Below are 25950 nucleotides of genomic sequence, written 5' to 3' on the forward strand. Positions count from 1 at the left end.
GTGGAGGTTATTAAAAGAGAAAATGGGAACTATTGTCAACAAACCTTTGTCCCTGTTGTGTGTTAATGTCCTAATGCTTGTGTTCGTTAGGAAAAACACACCTGCCTTTTACATGTTTTTAAGTTTTGCAAATCTCCCTGGTTTACTAGACACGCTGCTCCGACTGCACTGAAGAGTCCACGCGAGCGTCTCAAACAAACCATCGAAGCAAATTACTTTCTGACGCAAAGTATCAGTTACAATTTTCATTTTTTTCTTTAGCTTTCACTCTCAAGTGTGTGATGTGCTGTATGTGCACTTCACTGTCCTGTTACCCCTGAGACCACCTGCCCCCTCCCTCAGGAAAAGAAAAGTCTTTGAAGAATCTTTATATATTTATTTATTTTATATATTTATAATTTAGATGTATTCATGTTTAAATATGTTTTAAAATAATGAATTTTAATAAATATGGCAGTTCAATTTAATTCTGAAAAAACATTCAATTAATAATTTTTTTATGTTAATTATAAATATTAATTATCTTTAAAACGAATATGATATTTTTGTTTGTTTTTTGTTTTAATTTACATCTATTGGTGGACACCCTTATCCCGAGCAACCTGCAATTATCTCATTCATAAAACTGAGCAGTTGAGGGTTAAAAGCTGTGCTCAAGGGTCCAGCAGTAGCAGCTTAGTGGTGGTGGTGGTGGAACCTTCTGATCAGAAGTCCACTGACCTACCATCTCCCTATATAAATCAGTTAAATTCAATACTGACTTTCATGTGCTGTTATAATGAGCTCCACTCTTCTGGGAAGATTTTCCACTAGATTTTTGTGGAGATTAATTCAGCTACAAGGGTTTTAGTAAAGTCAGGCAGTGATGTAGGTGAGAAGTTGAGGAGACCTGGGCTGCAGTCAGTGTTCACATTCATTCATGTTCAATAGTATTAGAGCTCTAAAGCAGGAGCTTTTCCACTCCAACCCATGGAAAGCAGATCTTCATGCAGCTGCTTTGTGCACAGGGGTATTGTCATGCTGGAACAGGTTTGGGTCTCCAAGTTCAAGTGAATGCAAAATGTAATGTTACTGCATCCAAAGACGTCCTACACAATTTTGTGTCTTCAACAGTTTGGTGAAGAACCACATTTGGCTGGGAAGGTCACGTGTCTCTATACTAGCTATAGTGTGATTTAAATCTGAGATCATTCTCCCTTTTTGGTCATGAGATGAAGCTTGAGATGAGATGTTTTGCATGTGTCCTGAATAAATGAGACTGAAGGCTGGGACATGGACATGGATTCTTCTGTCTTCTTTTTATCACACATCACTCGTTCTGCACTTCAGTAAGTGTTTATAATTCAATATATTTATTACAAGTGTTATTTTCCTTCATGTTTATTTGAACACAAAGTTATTTATCCCTGTGTTCATGTTATTTAATTTAGTTTACTACAGTGTTTATTTTGGTGGACAATATAGATAGAAAATGTTTTATTTGTTTTTTATTGTTATTTTATATTAAAGTGATCAAAGTTATACAACCACTTCACTTACCAACAAAAGTTCCTGTGAAAGTGTGATAAAGCTGAATGTTTTATGGTGTTTGAGAGACACACCTGCATGTTCCTTTTGTTTTAAAAGCAACGCACACTGTAATGTAAATGTCTGAAGATTTACTTTGCTCAAACAAATCTTTAAATTTCCAGATGTTTCACAGTATTTTCACTGATAAATCCTCTTTTAGCATGAAGAACAGATTTACAGTCTCAGCATCCAGACACTTTGTTTCTCTAAACTTTCAGAGGAAATGCTTTGCTGTGCCTCTTTGTAAAACTCACCGATGTTCTTCAAGTCAAGTCAAGTCAAGTTTATTTGTATAGCGCTTTTCACAACAGACATTGTCTCAAAGCAGCTTTACAGAAAACAACAGTGAAGGTGAATGGTGTCTTCACTATTTGGAAATTTCTTTTTGTGATCCAGTTCATTCCAGAGAAGTTCATTAGGATTTAGGTGCAGTGACTCGGCAGGTCATTCAATGATAGATATCCCTCCAGACAGCTTGGACGTACGCTTTGTGAAAAGAAATACCTAATCAACATGGCTACTATTCCATACTCCAACACCATGTAGTTCCATCTGGACTGCAGCTCATTGTAACAGACTTCAGAATACAAGACAATACGCAGCAGTCTAGACAGAACTGCATGGTGTTGAAATATGGAATTGGAACCATGTTGGTTCAGGTTTCCTTTTACTTTCCAAAACAAAACCACCCCAACCCATTAAGCTCCCACTTCCATGTGTGACGGTGGGGGTGAGGGAGTCTGATCACATCTTCTCTCCTGGTCTCCATCTTAAGTTTGATTAAGTCAATTCAAAGCCTTTACATTTCGACTGGATTCTGATTCTAGGAATTTTTGATCAATGTTATTTCATTTTAGAGACTTTAGTGTGATTACTTCTGTTTTTTCTTCCTACATTTACATTTATGAAATTTGGGTGACAACCACGTACCCAGACAACAAGTTCTCTGATGTCTCCATTAATAAATACTTCCTGGGTCTCGTTCAGTAGGACACAAAGAGAGAATACGATCAGGTTAAATTTCTTTTGTGAGAGCTGAATCCCCCATTTATATTCATTAGTAAAAAAATAAACACTGATTTAAGAGTGATTATTGCAGTTTTATATATATATATATATATATATATATATATATATATATATATATATATATATATATATATATATATATATACATATACATATATACATATACATATACATATATACATATACATATATATATATATATATATATATTTTATAAACCTGTTCCAGGATGGTGATGCCCCTGTGCACAAAGTGAGCTCCTTGAAGATCTGGTTTATATGCTTTGGAGAGGAAGATTTTGAGTGGTCTGCTCTGATCTCATCCCTACTGAACACATTTGGGATAAATGTAAATGCTGACTGCACCCCAGGTCTCCTCACCTACATCAGTACCTGCCTTTATAAGACCCTTGTGGCTGATGAACACGAATGTCCATAAGCACACATTTCAAAATCTAGTGAAACATCTTCCGAGAAGAGTGGAGGGAATTATAAGACTAATTCAGGACTAAAAGTGTTTTTTTTTTTTTATGTTTTTTTATCGTTTAGAGTCTGAGTTCAACGTCAGTAATGAAGAGTCTGCTTTTACTTCTCCTTTTCTCAGGTGAGTATCAGTTTGATTGCTAACTCTGACACACTATCATATCTACAAAGTCAGAACCGTGATATATGAGTTTGTATGGAAACTTTTCAAGACTAATGGTATACTGGTGCTATTCTGACCACGTGCATTACCACATCTGTGATCTGGACAAAAAGTTAGAACAAAGAGCAAACTGGGCAAATCTGCCACAGAGATAATTGACGTCACATGTTTGACATACGGCGACGCTGCAACGAGTCGTTCAAGGTGTTTTGAGCAGCACCTGTGCCTCAAGAGCCAAAGAACATCACTTGAAGTGATGACGAGAGATCAGGAAGATTGTCAGAGAACAATCCACATGATCTCACTTAAACACCCACCCTATTCGCAAGATTTCTTTCTTGGAGACTTCACCCTCTTCCCAAAGATGAAGATCCAAAGGTGATTGCGTGTAAACGTAGATAAATAAAGTACTTTCTTGCAAACAGAGCTCATCTCAAAACTATTTGATATCTTACATTATGAGGAACCATGGAGGAGCATCCAGAAATGCCTGTTCCTTGCCACCTTGATTAGCATAAAGTCTCACAGTTCACATCTATTGCTCATGTTTGTCTTCCATGGCTGTTATGTTCCACAGTCTATGACATCTTAATCTGGTTGAGATTTGTTTTTGGTTTTATCTTTTTTGTTTGCACTTTTGCACTTTTTTAATAAATATTACACTGGCCAACAAATGTTATGGAAATTCTTGTCTCCTCTGCATATTTTGTTTAAACAACTAGATTTTTTGGGGGGGAATGCGTTTTGATGCAGCGCTCATTCCCTCAGAGAACTAGGTTACATACGTAACCTAGTTACTTTCACATGGCACTCCTCCCCCTCAACCCCTTGAGCAACACGGCCCCACAGCCCCTTGGCAATTCACGAATAAATTAGAGCTTGGCATTGGAAGTAACGTGAATCTGGAGCCTGTGGCAAATTCTTGTATGTTAATTGACATAAATTGGAGGCTTGTGGGAACTCTCATACTGCAAATAATAGAGCTGTACTTATCCCAGATACGTGCATCATCGTTAACAAACTTCAAAATCAGATTTTTGAGGGTTTGATTAAATTGCTTCACTAAGTCATCTGTTTGCGGATGATAAACACTTGTGCTGATCAATTTAATCCCTGACAGTTCTTATGGCCAGTCGTATATTGTGTGGCAGGTTGGCTCAGGCTTCCCTTATACATCTGTGATGTCAGGATCACCTACCTGTGAAAACCCAGACACATGACTGGTCGAAGGAGGCCAGGCAAGTAACTTTTTTCCAGGTAGCTGGGCTTCACCGGAAAGGAGCGCAACAAGGGGAGTGCCCGAAGCCATTCTCGGCCCGCCCCTTTAGCCCTAAAGCAGTGCTATACTCAAACGTCATCAGGCTGAAAGAACAAAGTTATGGAGCTATGCCCCGGGTAAAAAAGACGCTAGTGACCTCTTTCTCACAGAGGTCGCCTCCTCGCTCAAGACCCTGACATGACCCAACAAACTCCTGTGAACTACCTCGGCACTGGTGGGTAAGGCGTGGCCGATCTATGGCAGCCCTAGGGTCGACCAAGAGGCATCTATGGCTCATGACAGAGCTATACTACTGGACGCACCCTCTCGCCATTTGGCTCATCCCGTGACTCCATTAATCCAGTAATCGATAGGTTTCAGGATGCAAAGAAACAGGCAGCAATACCTCCCACGCCACTCTCATTGGGCTGTTTGGCAGGCGCAGCCCCAGCCTCAACCAAGCACCTCCCACCAACGCAGAAATAGAGCGTCGCGATGCGCACTCCCTCTGTCATTGTTCCGGCGAAGCACTCTGGGTTAAAGCCCCAGGAAATGACAGATCTGAGGACTGTTGTTTTAAATAAGAGGGTTTCAACCAAAAAAGTCCTGACACGAGACCTTTTGGGGATTTGGCCAGGAAAAGGCTGTTGCACCGCATCATACGATGCCTGACAGGCCCAGGCACCCCCACTGACTTGGTACGTTAACCCTGCCACTGAATGTGCTTCAGGGCACAGCCAGCTCCAGCCAGCACCTACTTTGGTTTCTGCCCAGCATTGTAGGAGAGCTCGCTGCCTCTTTTGAGGCCCCTAGAGCTGCACCAGGGCTTAGCCCTGGCTCTAGGCGTAACGGAGGTCAGTATCGAGAGACTGAAGTAAACACTCTCCTGAGGAAGGAGGCCATCGATGTGGTCCCTCCATCAGACAGAGAGCTTGTGTTCTACAGCTGGTATTTCATAGTTCTCAAAAAGGACAGTGGGTTGTGTCCAATCCTAGATCTACGTCAGCTGAACCGCTCACTTATTAGATTCAGGTTCAAAATGCTGACCCTCAAGCAGGTCATGTTTTAGATCATATCCAAGGACTGGTTTGTCATGGTAGATCCAAAGGATGAATACTTTCATGTATACATCCTACGTTCTCACAGGAAGTTGCTGAAGCTCGCTTTTGGTGCCAAAGCTTACCAATAGGTTTCTTCAGGCACATCCTGAACTATATCAACGACTGGTTGATATTAGCTCCTGGGTTCCTATCTCAAGGCCCTGTGTTGTCATGTAATGCTTACGATGGATGCGTCGGATTTACCTCTGAGAAGGGATCTCCTCTCTCAAGCAGGGTGTGCAATAATTCACCCCCGCCCAGAGTTGTGGAGGTTGTGGCTGTGCCCCACAGTTCAGGCACAGTTTTGAGGATCAGGTCTCTTCACTGAGATGGTAGAGACCATTTTGCATTGCAGAGCTCCCTCTATAAGGAGGTCATATGCCACAAGATGGCGCTTGTTCACTGTGTGGTGCATTCAGCACCGATTGGATACAGTTTACTGCCTGGTTGGTTCAGTGCTGAAATTCCTTCAAGAACAGTTTGCCAAAGGGTTGGCTCGGTCCACCCTCAAAGTCTACCGTCTGCTAACCCCCGTGGCACGATACGCCAAAGGGAAGGGAAACGAACGGGAGGGAAACGAAACTGAAGTATCGAAAAGTATCGATACTTTGACTTTTGGATCGATACTTTTCGATACCATCCCCAGTATCGATAGTATCGATATTTGGTATCGATACACACATGGCTACTGTTCAGGACACTCAGGTTTTACAACTTCAACCCCTCACACTAAAAACCATGTCTTCATGAAGCTTGCTTTGTGCCCAGGAGCATCCTGATGATGGAATTTGTTTCTGTTAGTTTCAGTGGAGGTGTATAAAGATCTAAACAGTTGTGTGCTTCAGACTCATTAGTATAAGTTGTGGAAGTAATGGTCGGGGGTGTTGAATTTTTTAACCCATTAAAACTCCTCCACAGGATCTGTTCCCATTGTCCTGCCAATCCGTCTGAAATACTATCTGATCCAGGAGGGGAGAAATTGGATTGATGCTCAGGCCTACTGCAAGGTCACAAACACTGACCTGGCTATTATTAAAAGTAATGACAACATGAATAAACTTCTGTGGGACTCTCAGAAAGATCATCTCACATTCAGTGCTTGGATTGGTCTCTACATTAATACCAGCAGCTGGCGCTGGTCGTTTAGAAACAAATCACTGGGAAGCCTGAGGATGTGGTCGAGCGGAGAGCCAAACAACGGTGGTGGACGTCAAGAGTGTGGTGCGATATATTCCGGTGGCTGGACTGATAAGGACTGTAGCAGCAAAAATTATTTTGTGTGCTTTGATGGTAAGGAACAATAAATGGTTTGTTTTGTTATAGCAGTATAGCAGTGTTTTATAGAGTTGTATTAAAGCATGTAGTGAGGGTTTAGTAGAGGAATTGTGCACTTTATTATTCACATGACTAACATGACTTTAAGATAGGTACTAGATTAGTGTTTTCTAAAATAGAGGCTTGTGTCAGTTATTCAATTTAATTTTATTTGTAAAGCACTTCAACAGTGGACATTGTCAGCTTTACAAAAAAATAGAAAACAAATTCCAAAAAAGTCAGGGCACCATATATATTATTCACAAATAAAACAACAACAAAAAATAAAAAATTTTAAACTAAGATTATGTACAATAAAAAAAAAAAAAAAGGTCATTTTAAATTGATGGCTGCAACACATCTAAAAGGTTGGAACAGGGCCATGTTTAGTGATACTGTGTAGTATCACTAGTCTTTTTTGTCCATAGGTTGAAGTTTTGGGAGAGGAATGTTGTCCTATATGTGTCTGATGCAGGATTCAAGCTGCACAACAGTTATGGGTTTCCTTTGTTGTATTTTTTATTTCATGGTACACCAAATGTTTTTAAAAGGTGAAAGGTCTAGACTGCAGGCAGACAGTTCAACACTGGGATTCATCTTGAACAAAGTCATGCAGTCTGCAGTTCGCTTTGTCTTGTTCAGATATCTAAGGCCTTTCTGGTTGGAAGAATTTGTTGCTTTTATAGTATTCAGCATTGATGGAGCCTTTCCAAATGTGCAAGCTGCCCATTCCACAGGCACTAATAAACTCCCATACCATCGGAGATGTGGCTTTTTTTAACTGAGTGCTGATAGCAAGCCAAATAGTCCCTCTCCTCTTTAGTCCAGAGAATGGGGTTCCATGTTTTCCAAATATAAATAAAAATTTAGATTCATCTGATCCCAGCTTCATCTTACTGATCTGCTGTAAATTAACCTCATTAGTTGGTAATTGTTTCTCCAACTGTTCAATTTTAACAAAACTTACTTTTCCAGACTTTTGTTGCCCCATCACAACTTTTTTGAGACATGTTGCAGCCATCAAAATTAATATGACCTTTTTTCCCCTTAAATGGAACATTTTCTCAGTTGCAACATCTGATATGTTTTCTTTGTTGTTTTGTAAATAAAATATGGGTTCATGTGATTTTACAATCATTTTATTTTGTTTTTATTTGAATTTCCACCTGAAAAAAAAACTGCTTGAAACATTGTGAATAAACCTTAAAAGAGAACTCATTCTTATCTGGATGACACCAAATGTCTATTCACTATCTTCTTCTTTTGGGCTGCTCCCATTATTAATCACCACAACAGATCATTTGTCTCCATCTGTCTCTTTCAAATCAACTACCTGCATGTCTTCCTTCACCACATCCATAAACCTCCTCCTTGGTCTTCCTCTTTTCCTCCTTGCTGGCGGCTCCATCCTCAGCATTCTTCTACTGATATACCCCCATTTTGAGTTGACCAAAGACATCAAGTTTAGCTTCAGTGTCACAGTCTGTTACATAAAGTGCACATTGGTGGATTTAGTGCTTGAATGTTTAGCACTTGTTTAACTTTAAATGTATAATAAAGTGTGGTTATATGTGTTTTTTTTTCTTCTCACAGACAGTAAATCTGGCCCTGAGAGGTACATTAATATCTCTGATGGGATGTCATGGCATGAAGCTCAGAGTTACTGTAGACAGAATTATACAGACCTGACTAACACATTAGATCTAACAGAATATTCAATTGTAAAGAGATTTCACAACTTGTCTTGGATTGGTCTGTTTAGAGACAGCTGGATGTGGGTAGATAAAACCATGTTCTCTACCCTCAGCTGGTTGAATAAACAACCTGACAACCTGCTAAAGAATGAAAACTGTGGATTTTTAAATAACAGTCAGGTTGGTGATGCACTGTGCTCAGACGTAATGCCTTTCTTCTGCTACAGAGGTCAGTCCCAGATTTATTCAGTCCCAAATTATCAGATTGAATGCTTGTGCTTAAAAATTGTCTTTGGCTTTTTCTACATCTAGAAATTACAAGACTAAAGCAAACTGTAAGACTGAAGATCCAATCTGCTGACAATATGATGGATCCGGATGCAAAAGTGGCCATCTTGGAGCAGGTTGGTCTCATCTTCCACAAGAACTTATTTATAGTTCCTCTTTTCATTCCTGCAGCCAGAACCTCAGTTGTCATCACGATTTGGTACAAAAACACTTTCTGTGATTTTTACAGGAGATCAGTACCTGCATTATTTCACTACATAAAATTTGATTTTGTCCCTCAGATCAAGCTGAAGCTGAGGGATCATGGGATGGCAGACAACATCACGGTGAAATGGATCAAGCAACCAAATAGGATGATGAACAAGACCACTGTAGTCCGGAGAGAAGTTTTACCCTGAGAAAATGCGTAAACTCCTCCAGGATGCAGAAAAGGTCAATGTACAGTTATATTGGGAAAACATTCAGATCTTTCTGAGCAGGACACTGTGATCATTATTAAAATAAACAAGTAGAATCATGTAATGAATCTGAATTCTTTCCTGAGTGCTGTATCATGCTGGACACACACACACACACACACACACACACACACACACACACACACACACACAAGCACCGCACAGTAAATGAATGAAAAAGTTTGAACTGTGCAAAATGTTAATTAAAAACAGAATGCAATAATTAGCAAATCTCATAAATCTATATTGTATTACCAATTAAACAACAAACCTATCAGATGTTTAAACAAAGAATATATAAAATTCTAAATAAGGTCATTTTGAATTTGATCGCTGCAACACGTCTAAAAGTTGTAACAAGTCTCTAAAAAGTTGTTCCTGGGCCGTGTTTCCCACTGTGTAGCATCATATCTTCTGTCCGTATACATTTGGGAACTGAGGAGAGCAGTTGCTGAAGTTTTGAGAGAGGAATGTCATCATATATGTGTCCGATACAGGATTCTGCCTGATCAACAGTTCTGGGTTACCTTCGTTGTTGTTGTTTTTTTATAATGCACCAAATGTTTTTAGATGGTGAAAGTTCTAGACTGCAGACAGGTCAGTTTAAAACCTTCTACTACAAAGTCATGCTATTATAATAGATGCGATATGCAGTTTCATAGTGTTTCTCTCAGGTGACCTGACTTTATTAACCCCCTGGTGGCTGAATTAATCTCCACACATCTCCACAAGCACACTTCAAAATCTAGAAGAACATCTCAATAGAGTGGCAGAGATTATATATATATATATATATATACCCCAATTTCCGGACTATAAAGCGCACCAATATACAGTGGGTACGGAAAGTATTCAGACCCCCTTAAATTTTTCACTCTTTGTTATATTGCAGCCATTTGCTAAAATCATTTAGGTTCATTCTTCTTCCTCATGAATGTACACACAGCTCCCCATACTGACAGAAAAACACAGAATTGTTGACATTGTTGCAGATTTATTAAAAAAGAAAAACTGAAATATCACATGGTCCTAAGTATTCAGACCCTTTGCTCAGTATTTAGTAGAAGCCCCCTTTTGATCTAATACAGCCAGGAGTCTTTTTGGGAAAGATGCAACAAGTCTTTCACACCTGGATTTGGGGATCCTCTGCCATTCCTCCTTGCAGATCCTCTCCAGTTCTGTCAGGTTGGATAGTAAACGTTGGTGGACAGCCATTTTTAGGTCTCTCCAGAGATGCTCAATTGGGTTTAAGTCAGGGCTCTGGCCATTCAAGAACAGTCACGGAGTTGTTGTGAAGCCACTCCTTCGTTATTTTAGCTGTGTGCTTAGGGTCATTGTCTTGTTGGAAGGTAAACCTTCGGCCCAGTCTGAGGTCCAGAGCACTCTGGAGAAGGTTTTTGTCCAGGATATCCCTGTACTTGGCCGCATTCATCTTTCCCTCGATTGCAACCAGTCGTCCTGTCCCTGCAGCTGAAAAACACCCCCACAGCATGATGTTGCCACCACCATGCTTCACTGTTGGGACTGTATTGGACAGGTGATGAGCAGTGCCTGGTTTTCTCCACACATACCGCTTAGAATTAAGGCCAAAAAGTTCTATTTTGGTCTCATCAGACCAGAGAATCTTATTTCTCACCATCTTGGAGTCCTTCAGGTGTTTTTTAGCAAACTCCATGCAGGCTTTCATGTGTCTTACACTGAGGAGAGGCTTCCGTCGGGCCACTCTGCCATAAAGCCCCGACTGGTGGAGGGCTGCAGTGATGGTTGACTTTCTACAAGTTTCTCCCATCTCATGACTGCATCTCTGGAGCTCAGCCACAGTGATCTTTGGGTTCTTCTTTACCTCTCTCACCAAGGCTCTTCTCCCCCTGATAGCTCCCCCAGCTCTAGGAAGGGTTCTGGTCGTCCCAAACGTCTTCCATTTGAGGATTATGGAGGCCACTGTGCTCTTAGGAACCTTATGTGCAGCAGAAATCTTTTTGTAACCTTGGCCAGATCTGTGCCTTGCCACAATTCTGTCTCTGAGCTCTTCAGGCAGTTGCCTCATGATTCTCATTTGCTCTGACATGCATTGTGATCTTGAAGGTCTTATATAGACAGGTGTGTGGCTTTCCTAATCAAGTCCAATCAGTATAATCAAACACAGCTGGACTCAAATGAAGGTGTAGAACCATCTCAAGGATGATCAGAAGAAATGGAAAGCACCTGAGTTAAATATATGAGTGTCACAGCAAAGGGTCTGAATACTTAGGACCATGTGATATTTCAGTTTTTCTTTTTTAATAAATCTGCAACAATGTCAACAATTCTGTGTTTTTCTGTCAATATGGGGAGCTGTGTGTACATTCATGAGGAAGAAGAATAAACTTAAATGATTTTAGCAAATGGCTGCAATATAACAAAGAGTGAAAAATTTAAGGGGGTCTGAATACTTTCCGTACCCACTGTATAAGCCGCACCCACTGAATTTTTATTTTGAACATAAATAAGCCACACCTGTCTATAAGCCACAGGTGTCTACACTAATGAACGTTACACAGGCTTTAACGAAAGACACGTTACACGGTGTAACAGGTTAAATATGTTGCGCTTCCCTTAGGAGCATAGCGGTATTTTGGGAAAAGACCGGCACAGCATTCTTCCGCTATTACTGCGTGTGTTCAAGATGAGGATTATGTGCTCATTATTTTCTGATGCTCATTTCTAAGTTTCTTTGACTAACCCGTAACGCTGTTGTCAAAAAAAATAAAAAAGCAAGAGTTTTGGAAACCTGTCTGTGTTTAAAGGATTTCTGTTGCAAGTGGAGTTAGCGAGCTCTCCCTTCACCCAGACTCAACACGTTACAACGGCTTGTATCTAAACAGTAGCCAACCAAGTAAGTCATTGTTTACTGTCTTCGGAAATTTCATTGGTCTAATGTTATGGGGTTAATTTTTTTGGCTTGAAGTTTGTGAAACCAGGAAAAACCCAGGAAAAATACATCAATTAGCCGCTTCGTTGTTTAAGCCGCTGGGTTCAAAACATGGGGGAAAAGTAGCGGCTTATAGTCCCAAAATACGGTCTATATATATATATACATACATACATACAGTATATACACAAAATTGTTGGTACCGTTCAGTCAATGAAAGAAAAACTCACAGAAAAAACTTTAATCTGACAAAAGTAATAATAAATAAAAATTCTATGAATTGTAACCAGTGAAAGTCAGACATTGCTCTTCAACCATGCTTCAACAGAATTATTTTAAAAAATGAACTCATGGAACAGGCCTGGACAAAAAATGATGGTACCCCTAACTTAATATTTTGTTGCACAACCTTTTGAGGCAATCACTGCAATCAGACGATTCCTGTAACTGTCAATGAGACTTCTGCACCTCTCAGCAGGTATTTTGGACCACTCCTCATGAGCAAACTGCTCCAGTTGTTTCAGGTTTTAAGGGTCTTTTCCAAAAGGCATGTTTCAGCTCCTTCCAATGATGTATAGAATTGAGGTCAGGGCTCATAGAAGGCCACTTTAGAATAGTCCAATGTTTTCCTCTTAGCCATTCTTGGGTGTTTTTAACTGTGTGTTTTGGGTCATTGTCCTGTTGCAAGACTAATGACCTGCGACTGAGACCAAGCTTTCTGACACTGGCCAGCACATTTCTCTGTAGAATCCTTTGATAGTCTTTAGATTTCATTGTACCCTGCACAGATTCAAGACACCCTGTGCCAGATGCAGCAAAGCAGCCCCAGAACATAACAGAGCCTCCTCCATGTTTCACAGAAGGGACAGTGTTTTTTCTTGATATGCTTCATTTTTCCGTCTGTGAACATAGAGCTGATGTGCCTTGGCAAAAAGTTCCATTTTTGTCTCATCTGTCCATAGGACATTCTCCCAGAAGCTTTGTGGCTTGTCAACATGTAGTTTGGCATATTCCAGTCTAGCTTTTTTATGATTTGTTTTCAACAATGGTGTCCTCCTTGGTCATCTCCCATGTAGTCCACTTTGGCTCAAACAACGACGGATGGTGCGATCTGACACTGATGTTTCTTGAGCATAGGGTTCACCTTGGATCTCTTTAGAAGTCTTTCTGGGATTTTTTGTTACCATTCGGATTATTCGTCTCTTAGATTTGTCATCAATTTTCCTTCTCCGGCCACGTCGGTACTCCCAACCTTGACACTCATGACCTCGATAGTTCGCGACTTTTCATTCGGAAATGGACTGAGAGTAACTCGCAAAAAATCTGCTAGTTCGCAAGAAGCCACGAGTGTCTCGAAAGTTAGGAGTAACATTTCAAAACAGAGTTTGTACTAATGAATTACATACAATTTTTGGAAAACTATTTGATTATTCATTAAAAGTAGTAAATAAAATATTGCTGGCAAAAAATTCACAACTGTTGTTAAGTTTTCAGTATGTACATGTACAACTCCCCTTGAAAAATTAACCATTAAAAAGGGGAGTCAAAACCTCGCTGTTTTTTGTTATGTGTGAGGGGTCAGAAAATGTAACCCCCACAAGTATCGAAGTTGCACTAATATATATAGTGGTGGGCTTTCATGGAGAGCAAGGCCTTGTCTGCTGGCAAATCAGAATCACTGACTGTTTTATAGTTATATTTTTATTCATAAATATGTATTGAATTATCCCCAAAAGTATATTTGCTTAATTTAATAGTGTTTTTCTCAGTTTCTATCACTGCACCTCACCTACATCAGTACCTGACTTTACTAACACCCTGGTGGCTGAATAAATCTCCACAAACACACTTCAAAATCCAGTGAAACATCTGGAAAGAGTAGAGGATCTTATAACAGCAAAGAGGGACTAATGTAAAAAAACCATGTGAATATATATAGTGGGAATGAAAATGTAATAAACATAAGAACATGATGCAGGATAAAAGTTAAAGTAAAGAAGTTCATTGAAGGCATGCTGTAAGGAATGATGTATTTGTACACAGGGCTGCTGGGATTGTAATCAGTAATAACACACACAGTGCAGATTTACAGTAATTAAACAGTTGAAGCAACTAAACATTAAAATAACACAGGATTATTCTGTTAACAACATAATTAACAATATCAAAGAAAGCTTACTCATAGTAATAAAGAGTGTTGTGCTCGTTACTAAAAAATAGTAACTAGTTACAGTTACTCGTTACTTCATTCAAAAAGTAACTCCGTTACTTTGTTGATTATTTGCACCAAAAAGTAATGCGTTACTGTTAAAAGTAACTTTGTTACTTTTTTAAAGAACCTTCTTTAATGTTCCTATTAATGCCCTTTTATGCGTTATGGTTTATACAAACACAAAACTGACTTAAACACAGAGTAATTTTTAAACACTATTTTATTAAAGTCAGAGCAGCACAAACTAAATATATCACAAGGATTTCTGTAATAAATAACAAAACAAGCTGAATAATAGATTCACAATCAAACACTAAAGTGGCTTCTGCTGTTGTGTTGAGCTCTTAAACATGTTCCTTTCACAGCTGAAGTATGAAAACTATCAACAATGTAGAACAGAACACCGGGTTAGCGCATAGCTTCTAGCTCCTCAGGCATGGAATTCCTGGAGCAGCTTTAACAGATTGGAGTTGCTGTTTATCGCAGTAGATACGAGCTTCGAACCAGAAAGACACAGCTTACATTTGACTTAAAAGTTTTTGTCTTTATGCTCAACTAAAGTGAAATAATGAGCATATTTCCACTTTGAGAAACTCGTCTTGCTCTCGCCTCGACTCGCCATTACTGCCACACAGACCTGAATAAACGGCGACACGCCCACATGCGTCTTCTTCCTGTTTACAGTGGTGTATATCCTCCAGTCCCACAGTGCGTCTTCTTCCTGTTTACAGTGGTGTATATCCTCCAGTCCCACAGTGCGTCTTCTTCCTGTTTACAGTGGTGTATATCCTCCAGTCCCACAGTGCGTCTTCTTCATGTTTACAGCGGTGTATATCCTCCAGTCCCACAGTGCGTCTTCTTTATGTTTACAGCGGTGTATATCCTCCAGTCCCACAGTGCGTCTTCTTCATGTTTACAGCGGTGTATATTCTCCAGTCCCACAGTGCGTCTTCTTCATGTTTACAGCGGTGTATATTCTCCAGTCCCACAGTGCGTCTTCTTCATGTTTACAGCGGTGTATATCCTTCAGTCCCACAGTGCGTCTTCTTCATGTTTACAGCGGTGTATATCCTCCAGTCCCACAGTGCGTCTTCTTCATGTTTACAGCGGTGTATATCCTCCAGTCCCACAGTGCGTCTTCTTCATGTTTACAGCGGTGTATATCCTCCAGTCCCACAGTGCGTCTTCTTCATGTTTACAGCGGTGTATATCCTCCAGTCCCACAGTGCGTCTTCTTCATGTTTACAGCGGTGTATATCCTCCAGTCCCACAGTGCGTCTTCTTCATGTTTACAGCGGTGTATATCCTCCAGTCCCACAGTGCGTCTTCTTCATGTTTACAGCGGTGTATATCCTCCAGTCCCACAGTGCGTCTTCTTCATGTTTACAGTGGTTCATCCACCAATCCTACAATGCGACGCTGCTGTAAGCAGGTTAGACTGTAGTCTACACTTCAGCCCAAATTCATTCATTTATTAATGTAACAGGTAACGCACCATACGGTAACGGTAACGGAGTTACTTTATTTTTAAAAGTAACGCGTTACAGTATTAGTTACTGTTAAAAGTAACGCGTTCCCGGTAACGCATTACTAGAACCTGTTACTGCCCAACACTGGTAATAAATAGCCCAAAGATATAAATCCAAACAGGAGAAACACAAAGAGCCATGCTCAGTTCAATGGTGTGAAAGTTTGTGCCAGCAGAGATAGAGATTTTTCTTATATATGAAATGAAATGAGTTTATTTATACTTCATCAGGGACAATGCACAGAGAACATTAGTCTAAGAAAGAAGAGATGTCATGTGCCAGGTTATAGCAAAAAGATGCTAATTTCCACCTGCAGTCCCTAGAGAGATGTTACATTTACAAAAGTTCATGAAATACATACAGTATCATACATGGAAACATTATTTCACTCACATCATTAAAAACACTAAAAACACTCTCCACTTCATGAATCTAGCACTCACTCACTCACTCACACACAGTCTACATTGTTCATATCGCAATCATTTAGTGCTCACAAGTTTGCTTTGTTAATAGCCACTGTTTGGTCAGGCGTGTAAATGTGCTATAGTTTGTACATAAAATAATATCATTTGGAAGAGTGTTCCAAAGGCTTGCTGCTTTATAAAAGAATGAATGTTGACCATAAGTGGTTCTGCATCTTGGAACTCTGCACTCTTCTCTGACTGTCGACCGTGTGAGTCTATTAAGTCTATCTGAATTTAGTGTGACAAATTTTCTCAATGGGAGAGCAGCGATATTATGGATAATTTTAAATAAAGCAGAAATTTGGTTATGTTTAATGAGGTTTTCAAAACTCAAAATATTATATTTACTCAGTACATTACAATAATGGTACTGACGAGGCTTTTTATCATGAATTTTTATTGCCCTTTTATATAATGATTCTAGTAATTTTAACGATGTTTTACACGCCTGAGACCAACTAGACATGCAATACAGTAGATGAGGAACAATCGTAGCATTATAATATATATTTAAGGCTTCTGTAGTTAATTAATTCCTAATATGTTTATAATTCATCAAATTAAATTTCAATTTATTAGCAAGTTTTTTGATATGACTTTTAAAACCTAGATTCGAATCAAGTATTAGACCTAAATATTTTGTTTCCTTTACATTCTAAATTTTTTGCCCATTTACTTGAATATTTTGAGTTAGATCTAACTTACGTTTATTTGAGAAAAACAATGAGACCGTTTTATCAACATTTAAGGTTAGACAAGACGTCTGCAACCATCCTGCAACTTTTTCCATCACTTTTGATAATTTGTCAGCAACCTCCAGCTCGTTTTCCCCATAAGTGAAGATCACCGTTTTATCAGCATACATGATTTCGTCAACGTCCGAACACATTCTAGGGAGATCATTTATATAGATGCTAAAAAAAAAAGGGTCCCAAAATAGACCCCTGCGGCACTCCCATCGAGGTGGCTCTAAACGCAGATTTGATGTTATTTACTTGTACACACTGATGTCGGTCACTGAAATAAGATCTTATCCAGTTTTGGGTGTGCTCAGAGAGACTATATTGATTTAATTTACTATAGAGTATCTGGTGATTAACAGTATCAAAAGCTTTACGCAGATCAAGGAAGACCGCTCCCACCACTCTTCCCTGATCCACATATGCCCTGATAGTTTCCAAGAGGTAGCAACATGCAAAGTCTGTAGAGTATTTACGTCTGAAGTCAAATTGCAATGGATTTAGGAGAGCTTGTGATTCAAAGTGGATGGTAAGTTGCTCCACCACCGTCTTTTCGAGTACTTTTGACACAGCTGGGAGAATACTTATTGGATGGTAATTGTTCATGTCTTGTTTATTTTCAGACTTAAATATAGGGGTAACAATCGCAGATTTTAGAGCTGCTGGAAAAATACCCTCACTAATCGATTGATTGATTATTGTTGTCAACGGATCAGAGAGGATGTCCTTATATTGTTTTAGAAAAGAAGTATCAAGTCCATAAATATCAGGATCAGTGGTGAAAAAAATAAAGGTATCAGTAAAAAACAGGAAATACAGGGATATCAAAATGAAGAAAAAAAACAAAACCTAAGGGGAGTTCAGCAAGGCAACAAACAAGTCTAAGGGAATCTGGGATAGAGAGTGGTACAAAGTATAAAAATAGGCACCAGCATAAGATCAGTTCATTCTGAGATGTATTAATGGAGTGATCTCAGGTTAAATGCTTTAAAGGAATAAACACTGTGTATCACAGTAGGATGCGATAATATCCTAACACTTGTCATTGTTTGAGAAAAAACTTCAGCCTTTTAGTGGTTTTTAATGTTTGCAAATCTCCCTGGTTTACCAGACACACTGCTCTGACTGCAGTGAAGCATCCACATGAGTGTCTTAAACAAATTACTAAAGCAAATGACCTTCTGTTTCTCCTTCCAACAACCTGCATGTCTTCCTTCACCACATGCATAAACCTTTTAGATGGCCTTAGACAAAAACTTTCCCTTTCACTCTCACAGATACTCTTCTATCACAAATCACTCCTGCTATCACTCTTCTCCACCCACTCCACCCTGCCTGCACCATATTCTTTACTTCTCTAACACACTCTCCAATACTTTGCACTGTTGACCCCAGGTACCTGAACTCCTCCACCTTCTCCACCGCTTCTCCCTGCAACCATACCCCTCCACAGCCCTCCCTCTCATTCACACACATGTACTCTGTCTTACTCCTACTGACTTTCATTCCCCTTCTCTCCACCATGTACCTTCACCTCTCCAGGCTCTTCTCCACCTGCTCCCTACTCTCACCACAAATCACAATATCATCCGCAAACATCATAGTCCACGAAGACTCCTGTCTGACCTCGTCCGTCAACCTGTCCATTACCACTGCAAACAGGAAAGGGCTCAGAGCCGATCCTTGATGCAGTCCAACCTCCACCTTGAACCAGTCTGTCGTTCCTACTGCACACTTCACTGCTGTCACACTGTCCTCATACATGTCCTGCACCACCCTCACATACTTCTCTGACACACCAGACTTCCTCATACAATACCACAACTCCTCTATCCACCCTGTCGTACGCTTTCTCTAAATCCACAAACACACACTTCTGTCCGTCTCTATACTTCTTTATCAACATTCTCAAAGCAAATAAGGCGTCTGTGGTGCTCTTCCTCGGCATGAAACCATACTGCTGCTCACAGATGGTCAACTCTTCTCTCAGCCTTCTTACTTTACTGAAATACATTCTTTACAATTGTGTATACTTCCAAATTGGTGGGAACAGTTTCAAGAGGACGCATATCTTCCTGGAAAAGCCACGTGTCTCTATACTATCTATAGTGAGATAAAAGGTTTTGGTAATGAGAGGAACATTAGGATGAGCTGTTTTGCATAGGAAATGAACTGAATGTTCTGGGTAAAGAGGCTGAAGGCTGGGACATGGACAGCTCTTTCTCATGTCTTGTTTATATCACAATTCATTCGTTCTGCCCTTCAGTAAGTGCTTATAATTCAATATTTTTATTAAAAGATTTATGCATCTTCAGGGTCATTTGCACAGTGCTCAGTGAAGTTATTTATCCTTGTATTTGTTATTTGGTGTAGTGTAAAACAGTGCTAATTTTAATAGACAGTTTAAACAGAAAAATGTTTTACTATAAATATTAATATTATTTTTTTATCTTTAGGTGATCAAAGATTTACAAACATTCCATTTACTTGAAATATTTCTGTGAAAAATGAATTGTGTTTTATGGTTTTTGAGAAACACCCGCATGATCCTTTTGTTTCTACTTAAAAAACTCGGTAATGTTATAATCCAAAGTTTAAACATCTATAAATGTTCAGATGTTCCACTTTATTTTTGTCAGTGAAAAATCCTCTGTTAGCATGAAAAACAGATTTCCACACTTTTAGCATCCGGACAGTTGGTTTCTTTAAACATAGAGCTGAAATGTTTTGCTGTGTCTCTTGTAAAACTCGCCAAAGATGTTCTTCACTTCTAGGAGATTTCTTACTCGTGATCCAGTTCATCCCAGAGCAGTTCAGTAGGATTTGGATGCGGGCAGAATATTCCATGATAGATATCACTCCAGATGACTGTTTGCACTCTAAATAATGTGTACAGAGTTCAGGGGCTTGTCCCCAGTAATGCCCCTGTGCGTTTTTTTGGTTTCTGTTGCAACCAGCGTTGAGTGCTCCAACTGGGACTCATTTTCATGTGTGCTGGTCTTTTGCCGGTTTGTCAGCGTTGTTTCTTTGATGCCTGTCCAGTTTCTCAGTGTAAGTTTGCTTCTTTGTTTGTTTTTTCTTTTTTGTGCTCATGCCTAGGCTTTTGAGTTATGCTTTTAGAGTTTTGCCCTTTTGTTTTTTTGTCTCAAGGATTTATTTTTGGCTTTTGACTTTTTCTCCAGTAAATGGTAGCCATGTTGGTTCAGTATTCCTTTTACTTTCCATTATACAGCGGGGAAAATAAGTATTTGACACATCAGCATTTTAAATCAGTAAGGGGATTTCTATTGACAAAACATTTCCACCAGATGTAGCCATCAAGCCAAATATTGAATTCATACAAAGAAATCAGAACATTTAAGTCTACAAGTTGAGTCATAATAAATAAAGTTAAATGACACAGGGAATAAGTATTGAACACACTTTATTTGATACTTTATAGAAAAGCCTTTGTTGGTGATTACAGCTTCTAGATGCCTCTTGTATGGAGGAACCAGTCATCTGCATTGCTCAGGAGTGATTCTGGCCCATTCTTCCACACAAATAATCTTTAAATCTTGAAGGTTCCTTGGGCCTCTTTTATAAACTTTGATCTTCAGTTCTCTCCATAGATTTTCTATGGGATTTAGGTCAGGTGATTGACTGGGCCATTCAAGCAACTTGATTTTCTTTCTTTGAAACCACTTCAATGTTTCCTTGGCCTTGTGTTTGGGATCAATGTCTCGCTGAAATGTCCACCCTCTTTTCAGTTTCAGCTTTCTGGTAGATGGCAGCAGATTTTTATCCAGAATGTCCCAGTACATTTCTCCATTCATTCTGCCTTCAATAATATGAAATCTGCCAGTACCCCTTGCTGAAAAGCAGCCCCAAACCATGACGCTTCCACCCCCAAACTTAACTGTTGGTATGGTGTTCTTGGGGTGGTGGGCAGTGCCATTTCTTCTCCAAACATGGTGTGTAGAATGACTGCCAAAAAGTTCAATTTTACTTTCATCTGACCATACTATAGTCTCCCAATAATCCACAGGCTTCTCCAAATGCTCTTTCGCAAACTTTAACCGAGCCTCAACATGCTTTTTGTTCAGCAATGGAGTCTTGCGTGGTGAGCGTGCATGGATGCCATGGAGGTTCAGTGCATTGCTTATAGTTTTCTTTCTGCCCGAGTGGTTCTTGGCTCTTGGCGAACTCTCCTGATTATTCTTTGGACTCCTCGGACAGGGATCTTACGTGGAGCACCTGATCGTGGCAGGTTTATGGTAAACTGATGCTCTTTCCATTTCCGGATAATGACCCCCACAGTGCTCACAGGAACATTCAGCATTCTGGAAATGTGCCTATAACCATTCCCATCAAAATGCTTTTCAACAATAAGATTACAAAGATCTTAAGAGAGTTCTTTGCTTTTACCCATCATGAAGTCTTTCCTGTGTGCCTCCTGGGTAATGAGAAGCCTTTATAGGCCATCAATTAGGACTAGAGCAGCTGATATCAATTAGTACTGATAGGGGCAGGGTTTCTCCTTCAATACTGACAGATTTCAGGTGATCTCGTGGCTTTCTATGCCATTTTGCACCTTGTTATCTTCATGTGTTCAATACTTATTCCCTGTGTCATTTCTTTGTATAAATTAAATTTTTGGCTTGATGGCTACATCTGGTGGAAATTTTGTGTCAATAGCCCACTTAGAAATCCCCTTACTGATAAAAATGCTGATGTGTCAAATACTTATTTTCCCCACTGTAAGTGTCCAAGTCTGCATTTCGGTTTCCTTTGTCATTTTCATCCATAAATATTTCCTGATGCTAATTCAATTGGACACAGAGTAAGAGTTACCATCAGGCTAAATCTCTGTTGGAAGAGCTGTTTTACCTTCCATAGGAAGCATTACATTAATAAAGTAAAGTGTTGGTAAATTAATTAGATTTAAAGTTCATATACGGTTTAAAGAAATTTCAATGATTAATTAATGAGCACTGATTCACGAAAGATTATTGCAGTATTCAAGAACCCTATTAAAACCATTCAACATTTTTTTTGCTTTGGCAATTCCATCTTCTTACAGTTTTTACTGTTTAGCGTCTGAACGCCACATCAGTGATGAAGAGTCTGTACTTACTCCTTCTTCTCTCAGGTGAGTATCAGTCTGATTGCTAACTCTGACATAACACTGTTAGCTCAAAGAGTCAGAACTGTAATTATACTGTATGAGAACCCATGGAACTGGTCTCTGTCTCCCATCAGCCTCTGCATGTAACATGACCCGTTAATATGGCACTAATCACCACACCTGTCCGTGGTCCCCTTGATAAGCAATTGTATATGTATGTTGTTATGGTCCATCATCTATGGCAAATTGACCTAATTGCTGTGTTTTATTCTTTGTTTGGTTTTGAATTTTCATTCATGGGGCTTTTATCTGAATTGGTGGAGTAAAGCTTAATGATGTTGTGATGAAACGTACAGCTTTATACAGCATGATCCCATTACTCTGTCGTCATCACTTTAGGTGGCTTTTCATTTGAAGGCTTTAATTCAGACACTAGACATGATTCATGTTGCAACATATACCATATGGCTGAACTGTGTGACCACCTGACCATCACTACATCACTATTGGTGCATGCAGATTAACTTCCCCATGAGTTTGTTGTTATAATAATCTAAATTTTTCTGGGAAAGCTTTCAACTTGATTTCGGGATGTTTGAGTGGAATTAATGCTCAATTAAGATTAAAATAGATCAGACACTGATGACAGAGAAAGTACAGAGGATCCAATTCCAGTTCATCCCAAAGTAGGGTGTTTTAGTAAGTTTGAGGAGGTCTCTGTATAGGACACAAGATCTTCAGCTTCAACCCTCACACCAAAAACCATAACCTTATGGAGATAGATTTGTGCACAGGAGGATCATCAGCCTGGAATTTGGGTCTGTTAGTTTTAGTGAAGGTGTCTAAAGATGTTGTAAATGATTTGGTACTTTGGGCTTAGTGGTACCACCTGTGCACATGCAATTTTGCCAAACATTAAATTTTAGACGAGCAACAGAGAGTCACTTTTACTGTGATATAAGCATATAGAAATCCTTTCCACAGACCTAACACTGAATTAACCCTTTAAAACCTTCCTCTACAGGATCCGTCCCAGTTGTCCTGCTGGTCCGTCTAAAGTACTATCTGATCCAACAGGGGAGAAATTGGAGTGATGCACAGGACTACTGCAAGGACAAACACACCGACCTGGCTATCGTTGAAAATAATGACCACATGGTTAGACTTCTGTCGGAAGCGCAGAAAAACCAACTTGCGTCCAGTGCTTGGCTCGGTCTCTACAATGACATCCACAGCTGGCGCTGGTCCTTTAGAAACAAGCCACTTGGAAGCACAAACATGTGGGTGAACGGAGAGCCGAACAATTCTGGTGGACATCAAGAGTGTATTGTGATATCCCCTTATGGCTGGGTTGATAGAGACTGTATCACCAAATATTCCTTTATATGCTTTGATGGTGAGGAACAATGAATTGTTTGTGTTGTTATAGCAGTAGAGAAGGAGGTCTTAGAAAAGTGTACTATAGAGTTGTATTAAAGAATGTAGTGAGGTATTAATGTTGGAATTATGCCATCGTTATTCAGATGACTGACAGGACTACAGACTTATAAGACCAGAGTTACGTGTACAGGCTTTTTTTTTCTAGAAAGCAGAGGCTTGTCCTTGTTATTCAATAAAATTGAGCTAAGCCACCACTTCATCAAGTTGACCTAAAGTGTCTGTGATATGAAGTGCGCTTTGGTGTATTTAATGTTTAAATGTTTAATACTTTAGTACTTGTTTCGTGCTAATGTTTGAATCTTTAGTACTCTTTCTCATTTATGAGACGATCAATTTAACTGATAATAGTGTGGTTATATGTATTTTTTCTTCTCACAGACAGTAAATCTGGCCCTGAGAGGTACATTAATATCTCTGATGGGATGTCATGGCATGAAGCTCAGAGTTACTGTAGACAGAATTATACAGACCTGACCAACACAGGTCTAACAGAATATTCAATTGTAAAGGAATTTTTTTCCGTGGCTTGGATTGGTCTGTTCAGAGATGCCTGGAAGTGGGTAGATAATGCCACGTTCTCTACCCTCAGCTGGTTGAATAAACAACCTGACAACCTGCTGAGGAATGAAAACTGTGGATTTTTGAATAACAGTCAGGTTGGTGATGCACTGTGCTCAGATGTAATGCCTTTCTTCTGCTACAGAGGTCAGTCCCAGATTTATTCAGTCTCAAATTATCAGGGAAGTTGAACTGATTTATTCATGTTTGTGCTTGTAAATGTCTTTGGCTTTTTCCACATTCAGAAATCACAGGAAAAAAGCAAACTGTAAGGCTGAAGATCCAATCCACTGACAATATGAAGGATCCTGATGTAAAGGTGGCCATCTTAGACCAGGTTTGTCTCATCCTCCACAAGACCTTATGTATAGTTCCTCTTTTTATCCCTTCATCCAGAATTTGAGTTCTTAATTATGATCTGGTACAGACACTATGTACCGTAATCCTGGCTCTGGTTTTGGCTTTTTATGTGGTTTTGCATTATTTCAGAAAATAAAATCTGATTCTGTTTCTCAGATCAAACAGAAGCTGAGGGATCATGGGGTGGCAGAGAACATCACTGTGAAATGGATCGAGCAACCAGATGGGGTGGTGTTTCATAAGGAGAAAAGAACTTATACGCCATAGAAAATGCGACCGGGAAGTCAGGAGAGAAGTGTTACATGTGTGAGAACATGTGTAAACTCCTCCTAGATGCAGAAGAGGTCAAATATACAGTTAGAGATTGTGGTTATATGAAATGTATAATTATAATAGGAAACCATTTAGAGTTCATGAACAGGACACTGTGGTTATTGTTAAAATAAACAGGTAGAATCATGTGATGAATGTAGAGTAACTCTGACTTTCATTTCCTTAATCATTTTCGTAAATCGATTCCCTGAATAAAACTTTCACAATAATCAATTCTTCACTGTGCTTTGCTCGAAATGCTGTCTGTATTTATAGGGTTCAGTAATTCATGTGTCATTGTGTTTACTGTTTACAGCATGTGAACTGAACTGCCTCTCTATCTTTCCATCCAGAATTCTTCTACACTAAAAGATTTGTATCTTTAAATACAATATTATTGTCTATTAAATGGCACCCTATATGGAAAAAAGTATATAAACAGCTGACCATTAAACTGATATGTACTTTCCACATTTAGTCCATATTTCTTTTATAATTACCTCCACTCTTCTGGAAAGATGTTCCACGAGACTTTGAAGATTGCTTGTAGAGATTTGTTCTCATTCAACCAGAAGGTTGTTGGTGAGGTCAGGTACTAATCTAGGTGAGGTGAGGTGAGGTGAGGAGCATTTTATATATATATATATATATATATATATATATATATATATATATATATATATATATATATATATATACAGTGAGGAAAATAAGTATTTGAACACGCTGCTTTTTTGCAAGTTCTCCCACTTAGAAATCATGGAGGGGTCTGAAATTGTCATCGTAGGTGCATGTCCACTGTGAGAGACATAATCTAAAAAAAAAAATTCAGAAATCACAATATATGATTTTTAAACTATTTATTTGTATGATACAGCTGCAAATAAGTATTTGAACACCTGTCTATCAGCTAGAATTCTGACCCTCAAAGACCTGTTAGTCTGCCTTTAAAATGTCCA

At 39.2% G+C, this 25950-nt stretch overlaps 3 protein-coding genes across 5 annotated transcripts in view; 2 read left to right on the forward strand and 1 right to left on the reverse strand.

Annotated features, from left to right (window-relative positions):
* LOC310734895 (uncharacterized protein) overlaps nt 1–25950 on the reverse strand; it is a gene marked incomplete at its 3' end in the record, with an annotated part of 265495 nt that overhangs the window by 9039 nt on the left and 230506 nt on the right. The gene's annotated exons all lie outside the window — the stretch shown is intronic.
* Nucleotides 1297–25037, forward strand: LOC310734992 (putative C-type lectin domain family 20 member A). The gene is made up of 7 exons (XM_083557546.1): nt 1297–1328; nt 3147–3201; nt 6520–6891; nt 8509–8838; nt 8922–9013; nt 9179–9329; nt 25024–25037. The coding sequence occupies exons 2-6, from the start codon at nt 3168–3170 to the stop codon at nt 9293–9295; spliced, it is 945 nt and encodes a 314-aa protein (XP_083413672.1). The 5' UTR covers nt 1297–1328; nt 3147–3167; the 3' UTR covers nt 9296–9329; nt 25024–25037.
* Nucleotides 19431–25460, forward strand: LOC310734993 (putative C-type lectin domain family 20 member A). Of its 3 annotated transcripts, none has more exons than XM_083557547.1 (6): nt 19431–19479; nt 22291–22345; nt 23346–23717; nt 24140–24466; nt 24565–24656; nt 24836–25460. In XM_083557547.1, exons 2-6 carry the CDS (start codon nt 22312–22314, stop codon nt 24944–24946), a joined length of 936 nt encoding a protein of 311 aa, XP_083413673.1. In that variant the 5' UTR covers nt 19431–19479; nt 22291–22311; the 3' UTR covers nt 24947–25460. The 3 variants fall into 3 exon arrangements, with proteins under 3 accessions (XP_083413673.1, XP_083413675.1, XP_083413674.1); XM_083557549.1 differs by lacking the exon at nt 19431–19479 and adding an exon at nt 20219–20265 and having other exon boundaries at nt 22277–22345; nt 24836–25124; XM_083557548.1 differs by lacking the exon at nt 19431–19479 and having other exon boundaries at nt 22049–22345; nt 24836–25124.

This window comes from Silurus aristotelis, assembly GCF_946808225.1.
Source record: "Silurus aristotelis genome assembly, chromosome: 12".
Lineage (NCBI taxonomy): Eukaryota > Metazoa > Chordata > Actinopteri > Siluriformes > Siluridae > Silurus > Silurus aristotelis.

What these genes read in the sequence shown, in the direction of transcription:
- LOC310734992 (XM_083557546.1), top strand. Translation starts at nt 3,168, where the DNA reads ATGAAGAGTCTGCTTTTACTTCTCCTTTTCTCAG. An exon ending in TTTACTTCTCCTTTTCTCAG is followed by an intron (nt 3,202 to 6,519) that starts GTGAGTATCAGT and finishes ACTCCTCCACAG; the next exon opens with GATCTGTTCCCATTGTCCTG. An exon ending in AAGTGGCCATCTTGGAGCAG is followed by an intron (nt 9,014 to 9,178) that starts GTTGGTCTCATC and finishes TTTGTCCCTCAG; the next exon opens with ATCAAGCTGAAGCTGAGGGA.
- LOC310734993 (XM_083557547.1), top strand. Translation starts at nt 22,312, where the DNA reads ATGAAGAGTCTGTACTTACTCCTTCTTCTCTCAG. An exon ending in TTCCTTTATATGCTTTGATG is followed by an intron (nt 23,718 to 24,139) that starts GTGAGGAACAAT and finishes TTCTTCTCACAG; the next exon opens with ACAGTAAATCTGGCCCTGAG. An exon ending in GCCTTTCTTCTGCTACAGAG is followed by an intron (nt 24,467 to 24,564) that starts GTCAGTCCCAGA and finishes TTCCACATTCAG; the next exon opens with AAATCACAGGAAAAAAGCAA.